The sequence below is a fragment of the Hemiscyllium ocellatum genome, chromosome 34 (assembly GCF_020745735.1).
Source record: "Hemiscyllium ocellatum isolate sHemOce1 chromosome 34, sHemOce1.pat.X.cur, whole genome shotgun sequence".
NCBI classification, from domain to species: Eukaryota; Metazoa; Chordata; class Chondrichthyes; order Orectolobiformes; family Hemiscylliidae; genus Hemiscyllium; species Hemiscyllium ocellatum.
In genome coordinates this window covers 10,910,678-10,925,177 of record NC_083434.1, presented here as the reverse complement: position 1 = coordinate 10,925,177, position 14,500 = coordinate 10,910,678, and the positions used below count along the sequence as shown (strand labels likewise).

At 40.8% G+C, this 14,500-nt stretch overlaps 1 protein-coding gene across 4 annotated transcripts in view; it reads left to right on the top strand.

Moving 5' to 3' along the window:
- kif13a (kinesin family member 13A) overlaps positions 1-14,500 on the top strand; it is a 332,721-nt gene that overhangs the window by 159,578 nt on the left and 158,643 nt on the right. For all 4 annotated transcript variants that reach the window (XM_060849815.1, XM_060849814.1, XM_060849816.1 and 1 more), the window contains exon 6: positions 3,973-4,153. In XM_060849815.1, the coding sequence (XP_060705798.1) occupies positions 3,973-4,153 (181 nt within the window). The remainder of the gene's footprint in view (positions 1-3,972; positions 4,154-14,500) is intronic.

Sequence of the window (14,500 nt, the reverse complement as noted above, 5' to 3'; positions counted from 1 at the left end):
ACATTGTCCCGTACAGGGCAAAGGTGGAGCCTATCAAAACGTTACTGTAAAAAGTTGTATGTGTGCACGCATGTGCTATTTGGAGACTCATGCCCCAAAAGGCAGCAGTCTTGTTGTTCGTATCCAGTTCAGCTGCCCCGGAGAGGGGGTTGTGGCGCACGGTTGGGTGGGGGGTGGGGGAGGCGGCGGCGGCGGGTGTGGTTTTAGGCAGAGTTATGGGGGCGGGGTTGGGGGCAGGGGCTCGCACGCAGTGTGCTGCTGCCTGGTCTCCTGAACGGGGAGCGGACTTAACAGAAAACCCTGAGCCCCAGAGGAAAGACATTGACTCAGTTAACCTAATAGTCAATTATCCGAATGAAATAGTGCCCGACCATCTTGTCGGATAACCAAGGTTCCTCTGTTTTAGGTTGCAATTGCCATAGAAGCTCAGCATGTGGAAGGCTATTCAACTCACTTAGTGTGTGCCAACTCTTTGTGAGAGCATTCCAGAACTAATAACCGTGCCACACTTTATTTCTCATTGCCATGAATTTTGTTCGTTTCAGATGTTTATTCAAAATTCTCTTAAATGTAATAGATTTTATCTCAGAATCTGTGGCACTCCATCCCATCTGCATTAAAACATTTCTCCTAACATCTCTTTACTCTGTTAAAGTTTTAAATTGAATGCATCTTGTAATTGGACCTCAATCGTAGGAAAATTTGCCTTGTTCAGGTGATTGAAACTTTTTCTCAGAAATAAACTGTATAACTCTCTTCATGGTTGCCTCAGTGGAAATAATTAACTATCTCAGAATCCTCTAGTTTCAATCTCTGACATTTTAATAAATCTGCACTGCATGTTGCCTGTAGTTTGTATGGTTGTTATAATAGGCTCCTAAAACTGCAACAGAATTGTGTGCTGTATAAATTCGTTCAGAGTTGATTACTGTTAGTCATTTATGCCACTGTTTTCAAAACTCAAATAATTTTTTAACCTTTTATATTTTAGAAAAAACACAAACTTGAGAGAATTATTCAAATCTCTTATTGTTCACGTTTATCCACACTATTCAGCCCCTTTGCATTGAGTATGCTCACCTATTCCTTATGTTTCTTCCTGAATATATTGCTTCACATTCTTGTGCATGATTTTGCATCTGCCACCTAATTGTTTATTCCAGCTATCCATCTCAACTCTTTTGCAGACCGCATTGCTTATTTGTCAGACTTTTCCTTCTGTCTTGCATGAAAACAGGGGATTATTTTCTCTGTATTCTAGAACTGATCTATACAGAACATGATCTGTTTATTTTGGTGTAGCTGACCTGATAACAATGTCATTTGACGATTACAGAAGTATATTTGAGATATTGAAACTTTATCGTTTTCTCTGCAGACTGCAACAATTTGTACCCCAATTATTTTTAAAGACTCCCCTGGCATTAAGAAATAATTTTATACTTGTGCTGGATGAACTGAGGCATTGTCTTAGAACGTTGAACCTCTCCTTGTGACACTGTCCTCTGTTGCTTAGTCTTGTCTTTGAGTTACCTCCAGAACCAATATCCGTTCTCTGTATCTTAGTAACCAACACTATGCTTGGAATTGGAGTGTTGGGTTTGTGCTTTAAGAGCTGAGTATGCCAGTGAGCCAAGGGATAGGATGATTCCACGTGACCAGTTGCCATGAGGAGTCCAAACAGTAACATATTAGAATAAGGACATATGCAAAGTTAAAAATCTCACAACACCAGGTTATAGTTCCAACAGGTTTAATTGAAAGCACACTAGCTTTCGGAGTGTCACTCCTTCATCAGGTGGAGAGGTTTGATAAACTTCAACCTTTCCACCAGCATGGGTGGCAGTCACATGACATTATAGAGTACATAGAAGTTAATAAGTTGCATATAAAAGAAAAAAAAAACAAAACATTACTTTAGACTAAATAACCAAGGTTCAAAGGGGGAAAAGGAAAAATTAGAACCCATGTCGCAAAGTTCTTCAGACAGAATGATTGCAACCACCTGATGAAGGAGCGTCGCTCTGAAAGCTAGTGTGCTTTCAATTAAACCTGTTGGATTATAACCTGGTATTGTGTGATTTTTAACTTTGTACACCCCAGTCCAACACCGGCATCTCCAAATCATGGCGTATACAAAGCTTGTAGTCACACAAAAATGTCAGTCAACCAGTGTAATATTTTCAAGTAAGTTAAACTTATGTTATTTACCAATCCAACACGAGAGTGTTAGTTCACAAGAAACGAACTAGAGAAAGTATTTGGACCCTTAAGAACCAAACTGTATATGTGGAACAGCAGGAGATGGGCAAGGTCCTCGATGAATATCTCCCCTCTGTGTTTACTGTGGAAAAATACACAAAGACTTGGGAAAGCTAGTAGTCTTATCTTGGACAGTCCATATCACAGAGGAGGTGTTGGATGTATTAGAGTGTATGAAGATGGATGAATCTCCTGTTCCTGACCAGATATATCCAAGAACACTGCAAGAGGCTAGAGAAGAAATTGTGGGAACCCTGGCTGATATTTTCGCATCATCATTGAGATCCTGGAAAACTGGAGGGTAGTGAATGTTGTGCCCTTATTCAGGAAGGACTGGGAACTATAGATCAGTAAGCCTAACATCTGTGATGTGTAAGTTACTTGAGAAGATTCTGAGAGATAAACATACATGCATTTGGAAAGACCGGATTTGATTAGGAGCAATCAGCACGGCTTTGTGCGTGGAGGATCATGCCTCACAAATTTGTTAGCGTTCTTTGAAATGACCAGGTTAGTGAGGGCATGGTGTAGATGTAGTCTATATGTATTTCAGTAAGGCCTTTTGATAAGGTTCCACATGGTGGAAGGTTAGATCGCGTGGATTGCAGGGGAGCTGGCAAATTGGATACACAATTGGCTTGATGGTAGGAAGCAGAGGATAATAGTGGAAGGATGCATGTCAGATTGGAGGCCAGTGACTAGTAGGATGCCTCAGGGGTTGGGGCTGGGCCCATTGCTGATTGTTATCTGTCTCAGTGATTTGGATGGGAATGTCCAAGGCATGATTAGCAGATGACACTAAAATAGGAAGTATCGTGGTCAATGAGGAAGGGTATCAAAAATTGCAACAGGACCTTAATCAGCTGCGGAAGCAGGCCGAAAAATGACAAATGGGGTTGAATATAGATAAGTGTGAGGTGTGCATTTTGACAAGTCAAATCCAGCTAAGAATTTCATGGCGAATGGTAGGGCCTTAAGGAGTGGAGTGGAACAGAGGGACCTTGGCGTTCAGGTGCACGGTTCTCTGAAAGTGGAGTCACAAGTAGATTGGGCAGTGAAGTAGGCTTTTAGCACACTGACCTTCATCAGTCGGGGCATTGAGTTTAGATTTTTGGGAATTAATGTTACAGTTGTAGAGGAACTTGGTGAGGCCACAGTTGGAGTTTACTGTATTCCGCTTTGGTCACCTTACTATAGGAAGGGAAAAGTACAGAAGAAATTTATAAGGATGTTGCCAGGAGTCAATGGCCTGAGCTTAGGAAGAGGTAGGAAAAGCTAGGACATTTTTCTTTAGAGCACAGGAGACTGAGGGGGGTTCTTAGAGGAGTGTATAAGATCACAGGAGGCATGGATAGAGTAAGTGCACTCAGTCTTTTTCTCAGGGTTGGGCAATCGAGGACTCTGGGCATCAGTTTAAGGTTAAAGGGGAAAGGAAAGCGAACCTATGGGGAAACTTTTTTTTGACACAGAATGTTAGGCATATGGAATGAGCTGCCAGCAAAAGTGGTTGAGGTGGGTACACTAACATTTAAAAGGTGTTTGGACAAATTCTTCTCAACCTTTCCTATCCATGTATATGAGCCAAATTCGGGGAAATGGGGTTAGCGTAGATGGACATTTTGGTCGGCATGGACCAGTTTCAGCCAAAGAGCCCGTCTCTGTGCTGTAGGACTGTATGACTCTAAATGTGCCTTTTTCTTGTGTACGTAGGTTCGGGAAAGTCTTTCTCGATGATGGGCAGTGTTGATGTACCAGGCCTTATCCCTCGTCTTTGTGGTGCATTGTTTGGAAGAGTCTCCAAAGAGGAAAGTGAATCTCACACATTTAAAGTAGAAGTGTCATATATGGAGATCTATAATGAAAAGGTGCGGGATCTCCTGGATCCAAAAGGGTAAGTACTAACTGAAAATGTTGTCTCGGTTGATTTTAACTGTTATCTTTTTGAGAGGTTAACTATCCCAATGGCTGGATATTTAACATTTTATCTTATATAGAAGGTTAAACAATCATTCAGTGCAGTAATGATGTTACTGAACTGTGAATAGTAATAAAGCACATTAAACTGAAATGCATTATAGCAACACTTCAATATTTCTCTTTCTAATTTTCCCTTTTAAAAATTTCCTGTCATTTTCCTGTGTTATTTTGTTAAGGTGGTTTACTGTTTGTGAAATGTAAATTCAACTCATTAATAAATCTGGAATTAAAAACGAATGACTGTGACCATGAAACTATTGTCAGTTGTTAAAATTTATCTAGGTCACAAATGGCTTTTGGGGATGGAAATCTGCTGTCCTTACCTGGCCTGGCTGATATGTAATTGTAGACCATTGACCTTAATTCCCTACAAAATGCCCAAGCAAGTCATTCATTTGTACAAAATTGCACATGTTGAAAAGGAATAGAAGAAATCAGGCCATCAGGTGTCAATCTAAGCAGCAAAACTGACAACAGCACACCCAGACCTAATGATCTTGTGAACATCCAGGGACCTTTGCAAACTTGGGAGAGTTGTCCCACAGGCCAGTCGAGCATGAGCCTGACAGTCATACTCATGCAATCATACCTTACAGAAAATACCTCAGACAAACCCTGAAGAAGAGTCATGTTGGATCCAACGTTAAGGTGTATAGTCCTGGTCGGTCTGCTAATATCCCCCTCCCACTCCGTCAAGGACATGCAGGTCCTGAGCCGCCTCCACTGCCAAACCGTTCCCACCCGACGCTGGAGGAAGAACGCCTCATATTCCGACTTGGGACTCTGCAATCACATGGGATAAATGTGGATTTCAACAGCTTCCTTAATTCCCCTTCTCCCCCCACCTCCTCCCCCTCTTCCCCCCACTCCCCCCACATTATCCCAGTCCCAAGCCTCCAACTCAACACTGCCCTCCAGACCTGTCCATCACTCCCCCCTCTGACCTATCACCTTCTCCCTCACCTTCATTCACCTATAGCTTTCTCAGTTACCTTCCTCTCCAATCCCCCCCCCCCCCCCCCCCCCCCTCTGTTTTATCCTCTAGCCCCCGACCCACAAGCCTTATTCCTGAAGGGCTTATATCTGAAACGTCGATTGTCCTGCTCCTCGGGTGCTGCATGACTTGCTGCGCTTTTCCAGCAACACAGTGTTGACTCTAATCTCCAGCATCTGCAGTCCTCCCCTTCTCCTATTGGAAAGATATCATTATTTTGGAGAAGGTGCAGAAAGGATTTACTAGGACGTTACTAGGACTAGAAGGTTTGAATTATAAGGAGAGGCTGGATAAGCTGGGACTTTTTCACTAGAGCATAGGAGTTTGAGGAGTGACCTTTATAGAGGTTTATAAAATCATGAGGGATGTATACAAGATGAATGGCAGGTGTATTTTCCTTAGGGTGGGCGAGTTCAAAACTAGGGGTGTTTAATTTTACGGTGAAAGGAGAAAAATATAAAAAGGACCCGAGGGGCAACACTTTCACACACAGGGTGGTTTATGTATGGAATGAACTGCCAGAGGAAGTGGTAGATGCAGGTAAGGTTACCACATTTAAAAGAGACTTGGACGGTACATGAGTAGGAAGGATTTAGAGGGATATGGGTCAAACATAGACAGATGGAGCTTGTTAAGTTTGGGGAACTGGTCAGACCCAAGAATCTGTTTACATGCTGTATGACTCTATAACTTAACACTATCTTCCAGGTGACATCTCCCCAATGCCCTGCACAGCTGCAGTAATAACTCCTTGCTCTTGTATTGATTTCACCTTGCAATGGAAACCAGCACACCATTTTGTTTTCTAACTCCCTGCAGAATCTACATGCTTGCTTTCAGTCGCTACTGTGAAATGACACTCAGGTCCCTTTGTACCTAAACACTTCCTAATCTATCATTCTTAAAGCAATAGCATGCCATTCTTTTTTTTAAAAAACTGAACTGGATCATTTTACACCTTTACATGGCAGATGCAGCATAACATTGTTTTGCCAACATGCTCACCTTTTGAATGCCTTGAAACGTGTTTACTTCCTTGTCATCAAACTCCATTTCTCCTTGTTTTATATTGTCAGCAAACGTGGAAATATTATTTTTAGTTATATTAAATAGACATATCAATGATTTTGTGGAGGGAATTTAAAAATATATATGATCCCTGTGGGACCTGTTAGGATCCCAACTGGTAGTGTTAGAGAACAGGTCAGATCCCAGATTGAAATATGGCTTGATATATTTTATTGTTTATGATAGATACTTTTTAATGGCTTTGAAAAGGTGGACTTTTACTGAAACGCAAGTACACAATGCTATTAATTCAGTTTTACCAATCAAGCAGAAGCTCATTACATGAAAATAAGTACAAACCAATCTATATAACTGAAGTTTAAAGATTTCTAAAACATACAGTAAAGTACAGCTCCATTAATCGAGAAACACTGTTTTATTGTACTCAAGCTGGAGAATTCCCTTCTCTGTCATCCTGAAAGGACTTACTTTCGTGATAGCTTCAGTTCCCAATTGTGTGAATCTGATAACCCCTTTCATGAGTCTTCATAAAACTGAGTTTATATAGTTTTGTCTTCAGATAATCCCTTTGGGATTTTAACAACCACTTTTGGTCTGGAACTCAAACTAATTTGCTTACTCTGAGGTAATCAATTTCTGTACTGTCTCCCTTCATTTGGAGCAAATGTTTTATGCATCTATCTTCAGCCATGACCACCTCAAATCTGAAGAACCTAAAAGGTTCTTCAAGCTGTGTTTTCCCCACAACCAAAGAACAAATTCCATGCCAGAACCTTCTACCTGAAGCCAAATACACAACAGTTTGCATTGTTCACTTGTAAGATTCGCCCAATGAAGTAAAAACCTAATTTCTCCAGGAAACTCTCCCTCGTGCTACATTTTAACTGAAATTGCCGTGACTACAGAAATCCTCACACATTGATCATTGAAATCCCTTCATAGGTACAGACCAATATGCCAGTAGTTCAAAATTCCCAAAATCCAAAATAAATGGTAGTAAAATGCCTATAAATCACACACTTTACATTATATGCTCTATTAGTCACCACCTTCACTCTATAAAAGATCCATTTATCCTACTGCTTTCTATTTACTAACTTGTTTAAATCCATGCTAGTATATTAGCTCTAATCCCTTGTTCTTTTAATCTTATACATTAATCTCTTAAGAAGGATTTCATGGAAAGCTTTCTGAAAATCAAATGCATGAGTTCACCCTTACCTATTTTACTCTTATATCCTCAAAAAATTCCAGTAGGTTCATCAATCATGATTTATCTGATAATCATGAATCAGTGGCATTTGCTTATTCCTGTTGATATTTTCCAAGTATTCTGCTATTGTGTCATTCATAATAGATTCCAGCAGTTATTAGATAGCAGAGACCTAGCAGTTTATAATTCACTGTTTCTTCCTCATATCATGGGGTTATATTTGTTATCCTCCAATCTGCTAGAGCTGTTCCACAAGTTGTAGAATTTTGGAAGATGACAATCAAACTGCATCCATTATTTCCAAAATTCTGTCTTTCGTACCCTGCAGTATAGATCATCGGATGCTGAAGATTTACCAACTTTCAGTCCCATTAATGTTTTGAAGAGTACTTTTTAATTCTGCTAATACTAATTTCATTCAGACAAAGCACCCTTGACTTCCCTAGCACTCTGCAAAGTTAGTTTTGTCTTCATCTGTGAAGACAGAACCAACGTGGCTGTTTAAATTGCTTTGTTATTTCTCTTTTCCATTATCATTTCTCCTATTCTTCCAATACATATATATTGAATATATGAATTTGTATTGGTCTTTATTCATCTTTTCCTTCATGCATACTTATAAAAGCTCTTAGGTCTGCTTTCATGTACCTTGCAAATTTGTTGTCACTGTTTTTGCACCTATTAATCAATCTCTTGGTCTTCCTTGCTGAATCCTAATTAGTTTCCAAACCACCAGCCTGCTACATTTTCAAGCAAAATCTTGAATCTAATTCTATTCTTGATTTCTTTTTGTTAATAATAGTTAGACCACTTTTTTGATGTAAAAATACAAGAGGAAAGGACTTAACTAATATGATTGTTGCAGTGCATGCGTTGATTTAAATATTAGCCAATTACTATGCACTGTAACGCAGTTTAATTAAATTAGCCAAATTGTTGCCGTCAACTCTTGCCCCATACTTTTGTAGCTTTCTTTGCTGAAATTTTGGACCCTAGGTTTGGGTTAGGTGCCTCCACTTCTCTCCCAGTGAAGAATTCTTTCATATTGTGGTTACTATTCTTAAAAGAACCTTATGTGACAAGATTATTAATTAACCAATGCTCATTGCACAATGAAAAATCCAAGAGAGTCTGTTCCTTAATTGGTTCTTCAATTTAATGGTCTCAAAATCCATCTAGTGCGCACTCCAGGAGTTCACGTGCCGTTGCATTATTTATTGCTTATGTGGTTTGTACACTTGATATGTAGATTAAAGTCACCCATGCTCACTTGCACCTTTGATGTGTGCGTCTCTAATTTCTTGTTTAATGCACGGTGGCAGAGTGGTTAGCACTGCTGCCTCACAGCACCAGAGACCTGGGTTCAATTCCCGCCTCAGGCTGTGTGGAGTTTGCATATTCTCCCCGTGTCTGCATGGGTTTCTTTTGGATACTCCAGTTTCCTCCCACAGTCCAAAAATGTGCAGGTTAGGTGAATTGGCCAGGATAAATTGCCCGTAGTGTTAGGTTGAAGGGGTAAATATAAGGGAATGGGTCTGGGTGGGTTGCCCTTCGACGGGTCGGTGTGGACTTGTTGGACCGAAGGGCCTGTTTCCACGCTGTAGGGAATCTAATCTAATCTAATCATTATTGTTTGGAGACCTCTTGACAACATCCACAAATGTTGTCTGCTCCGTGTTGCTTTGTTCCACCCAGACTGAGTTTACTTCTACATTTTCTGACTAAATGTCCTTTTTCAGTGCTGCACTGGTTACATCCCTTTTGCTAATAACACTAATCAACCTCCTTTTCCTTGTCCTTCCTAAAAATTGAGTATTCTTGAATGTTCAGTTCCTAAGCCTGGTCACCCTGCAGCCATGTCTTGGTACATAATCATATTGTACCTGTGTACCAATATTTCTGTGGTAAATTTGTCCATCTTACTGCAAACACAGTGCATTTGGGTACAATATCTTTAGATTTGTCCTTTTAAAATTTTACACATCCTGTTTATATTATGGCCCTATATGCTGCAGCCCTTGTTTTCTTTGTGCTCCACTTTTGCTTTCTATTTTTCATTTCCTATCTTTAATTTCCATTTCTTATGTCTACCCACTTAGTTCCCATCCCCTTGCCAATTTAGGGCATATTGCCTTAAACTTGAATATAGTGCACTGTTTTCAAGTGTGTACCTGATCTTAAAATAAATAGGTCTCATCTCATCTGTGATTTGAAGACCCAAGGTGGATACTGTTGTTAAGACCCTGGAGATGTCTTGTCTCTTTCTTCTACTCGGTCTGTTCTAACAATACTTTTTAAATACAGACAGCTAGTGTCATAGAGATGTACAATATGGAAACAGACCCTTCGGTCTAACTCGTCCATGCCGACCAGATATCCCAACCCAATCTAGTCCCACCTGCCAGCACTCGGCCCATATCTCTCCAAGCCCTACCTATTCATTACCCATCCAAATGCCTCTTAAATGTTGCAATTGTATCAGCCTCCCCCACAGCCTCTGGCAGCTCATTCCATACCCGTACCACCCTCTGCATGAAAATGTTGACCTGAAGGTCTCTCTTATGTCTTGCCCCTCTCACCCTAAACCAATGCCCTCTAGTTCTGGATTTCCCCCATCCCAGGAAAAGTACTTTGCATATTTATCCTATCCATGCCCCTCATAATTTTGTAAACCTCAATAAGGTCACCCCTCAGCCTCCGATGCTCCAGGGAAAACAGCCCCAACCTGTTCAGCCTTTCCTTACAGCTCAAATCCTCCAACCCTGGCAACATCCTTGTAAATCTTTTCTGAACCCTTTCAAGTTTCACAACATCTTTCTAATAGGAAGGAGACCAGAATTGCATGCAGTATTCCAACAGTGGCCTAACCAATGTCCTGTACAGCCGCAACATGACCTCCCAACTCCTGTACTCAATAATCTGACCAATAAAGGAAAGCTTATCAAACGCCGCCTTCACTATCCTATCTACCGGTGACTCCACTTTCAAGGAGCTATGAACCTGCACTCCAAGGTCTCTTTGTTCAGCAACACTCCCTAGGACCTTACCATTAAATGTATAAGATTTGCTTTCCCAAATTGCAGCACCTTGCATTTATCTGAATTAAACTCCAATCTGCCACTTCTCAGCCCATTGGCCCATCTGATTAAAATCCTGTTGTAATCTGAGGTAACTTTCTTCGCTATCCACCACATTTCCAATTTTGGTGTCATCTGCAAGCTTACTAACTATACTTCTTATGCTCGCATCCAAGTCATTTATGTAAATGACAAAAAGTAGTGGACTCAGCACCGATCCTTGTGGCACTCCACTGATCTCAGGCCTCCATTCTGAAAAACAACCTTCCACCACCACCCTCTGTCTTCTACCTTTGAGCCAGTTCTGTATCCAAATGGCTGCTTCTCCCTGTATTCCATGAGATCTAACCTTGCTAATCAGTCTGTAATGTGTTGAAATGAATTTTAAAAATCCCTTTATTAATTATTCATCAAATATGTGGCATATTTAAAGTATGGCTTTTAATAAATGATTTGTTGTTGGCTTATGGTGGCTTTAGAATATGAGTAATTAATATTTCAAAATTGTGTTAAGTATTCTTTGGACTAGCAGAATACATGTATCCTAAATAACATCCAAAGTTGGCCAAGATAAAACAAACTAAACGTAAATATCTAAAGCTCATGTCTGCTTGCAATTGTCATAGAAGCATATGTCACTGGCAGTATTACTGGAAGTCATCACCAGCTGGTTTTCACATTGATGCTGTTCATTATATTGAATGACGCTATGACAGTTCTAAATAGAATAGATTTCGGAGTGATTGAATAACTCAACCATGAGGCACTTTGGGCCAACAGGGCAGCAGATTTGTATTCAACTTGATTTGTTAACCTCCTGGCCCCCTTACTTCTCTGTCGCTATCAAGCTGGGTCATTAACCTTGGTTAAATGAAAAATTCAGGAGTGCACCTGGAAGCAGTACCAGGCATGGACAAAGTTGGGTTAACTACCTGCCGAAGCTTCAACACAGGGCAAGTTGTCTGTCAAATTAGAAGCAACTGCTATGGACAGCAAAGCAATCCCTAGACGAACCGATCACATCGAGTTGTGAATGATTATGAACAATTTAACAATTAATCAGAGAAAAGGGCTTTACAAATATCGCAACTTATTATTAAATAAAGCGGGAATCTCTCAGTTCAGTGCAAAACATGACACTGAAGTGGTTGCAACCATCTTCAGCCCAAAGTGGAAAATGCCGAATCCATCTTGGGCTATTTCAGAAGCCCACAGCATCTCAAATTCCAGTCTTTAACCAATTTGGTTTTCTTTGTATGAAAGTTGAGAAATGCCTTCAGGCACTGGTTACTGCAAAGGCTTTGGACCCTTACAGCATTCTGCTATTGGTACCAAAGACTCCAGAACTTTGCACTTGCTCAAGCTGTTCCAGTACAGTTACAGCACCAACAACTACCCATAGGCATGTCCTGTGTGCACAAAGCAGGACAAATCTAACCAGACCAATTACACACCAATCATTCTACACACTCCTTCAGAAAACTGCTGGAAGTATTACTAACAATGCTATGTTGCAGTACGGCTGCAGCAATAACCTGCCCACTGACACTCCGTTCAGGTTTCACCTGGGCCATTCAGCTTCTGACTCATTACAGCTTTAGTCTAAACATGGACAGGAGAGCTGACCTCCAGATGTGAAGTGGATTGCATTTGACAGCAAGGCATTCTCGCAAGACTGGAGTTGATAAGAAATTGATGGGCTTTGAAAATTTCCACTGGTGAGAGTCATAGGTGACACAGAGAAAGATGGTTTTGGTTGTTGGAGGTCAATCATCTCGTTGCAGGATATTACTGCAAGGACTCTTAGTTACCATCCGTATCATCTTCAGTTGCTTCATCAATGGCCTGCCCTCCTCCATAATGTCAGAAGTGGGAGTGTTCACTGATCCGTGCACTATGTTCAGTGCCATTCACAGATCCTCAGATACTGAAACAATCTGTGTCTGTATGCAGCGGATTTAGTATGGTACTTAGTGGTGAGCGAAGTTTGTGTCATACGTCGGTCTATAGCCATCTTCAACAAGAGGTAATGTAACTGTCTCTCCTTTGATATTCAAGGACATTACAATTGCTGAGCCATCCACTTTCAGCATACTGGGAGTCACCATTGACCAGACACCAAACTGTACCTTCAAATAAATGCTGTGGCTGCAAGAGCAGGTCAGAGTCTAGGAATCCGGCGGCAAATGACTCAGCAACCACCTGACCCCCCAGAACCTGTCCACAACGTATGAAATTCAAGAGGTGAAAATACTCTTCAGTCGTTTGGATGAGTTTAACTGCAACACCAATTAAGAAGCCTGGTATCATGTAGAACAAACCAACAGCTTGATTGGTGTAGCCTTCTGTGAACATAGGCATTCCCCACTTTCACCAATGATAAATAGTGACAGCACCATGTAGCATATATCAGGTACTCTATCAGACGTCCTTCAACTGAGAAGGATGAGGGCTGCAGGTGGAAGAGTGCATCACCATCTACAAGTTACCCTCTAAGCTGCATGTCATCCCAACTTGGAACTTTTATCTCCATTTCTGTCAATGAGTCAAAATCCTGGCACTTCCTAACAGCACTTTGATGTGTCTACATCACATAGACTGCAATGGTTCAAGAAGGAGGCTCCCCAATGCCAACTCAAGGGCATCTGCAGATTTGCAATGAATGCTGGACTAGGCAGTGAAATAATCTGGTGGAATAATAAAAGGCCTTGCTGGCCTCTACTATATTGCAGATGATGCTACTCACTGATAATTCAGCCATGTACTTTTTGTTAATGAAGATCCCTTATTTGGTATTCTGGCTAAGATTCTGCCATTCGCTCCATTGCTCCTTTTAAACCCATCACCAGCCACACTTCCAATGAACTTTCCTAAACTGTTCTCACCTGGCTTAGTATGTGTGTTTTGTTGAGTATGCAGTTTAACTATATTATATTCCAAGGTATTTCTCAGAAACAGTACAAAATAGTATTTGTCATCGAGCCATATAAGGGGATATTGTGGCAGATAAGCAAAAGCTTATGAACAGAAAAGGTTTTATGGAATGTTTTAAAGAGGATAGCAAGGTTTAAGGAGAAATTTCAGTGCTTTTGCAGCTGAAGTCCTGGCCAATAAACAGTGGAGCAATTAAAAAGTTACAGCCGAGAGATCATAATGGAGGAATGCAGATATTGTGGCGTTAGAGATCATGGTAGGGAGGAGTAGTGTGGTTGCGGAAGGATTTGAAAGGAATTAAAATATATAATCAAGGCATTGCTTAATCAGGAATCACTAGATCAGCAAACACTGGAGTGATGAGTACGTACAGGTTTGAACTTGAGCAGCAGAGTTTGAGATGACTTCAAGTTTTGAGAATGTAGAATATAGAAGAACAGCTGGTAGTACTTTGAAAGAGAAGTCTAAAGGTAGCAAAGACATGTACAATGGTTTGATCAGCATATGAGCTGAGATGTGGCTACATTTAACAATGTTACAGAATATGCGGTTTCAGCAAAGCACCAAGTACCACATCATGTTGCAAACTGTCTCATTCAACCACAAGCAGTCGCAAGGAGAGGCATGGAGGTGGTGCTCAAACATTGAGATTATGCCATCCCTTTTCTCAATATTCAGTGGAGGATTTCAGCTGATCCAGTACTGGACAACGGTGAAGCAGTGTGACAATTAATAACAGTGGAAGGGTTCAAGGGGTAGTGGTGAGATGGGGCTAGTTGATGTTTGTGTATTTTCGAAATTGGTGTGTTTTTAAATGTTGCTGAGGGACAATAAGTATAAAAGAAACATGGGCTATGGTCTGACAAGAATGGACAAGCAGAATGCAGTCCTACCAAATTGTATTTTTACAAAAACATTGGTATGTGAGCATGTTCAGGGACTAACCACTGAAGAAATCAACTGCAAAAATTAATTTTATGTTCCACCAAGCCAGTTTCACTCTGGGTTCTGACT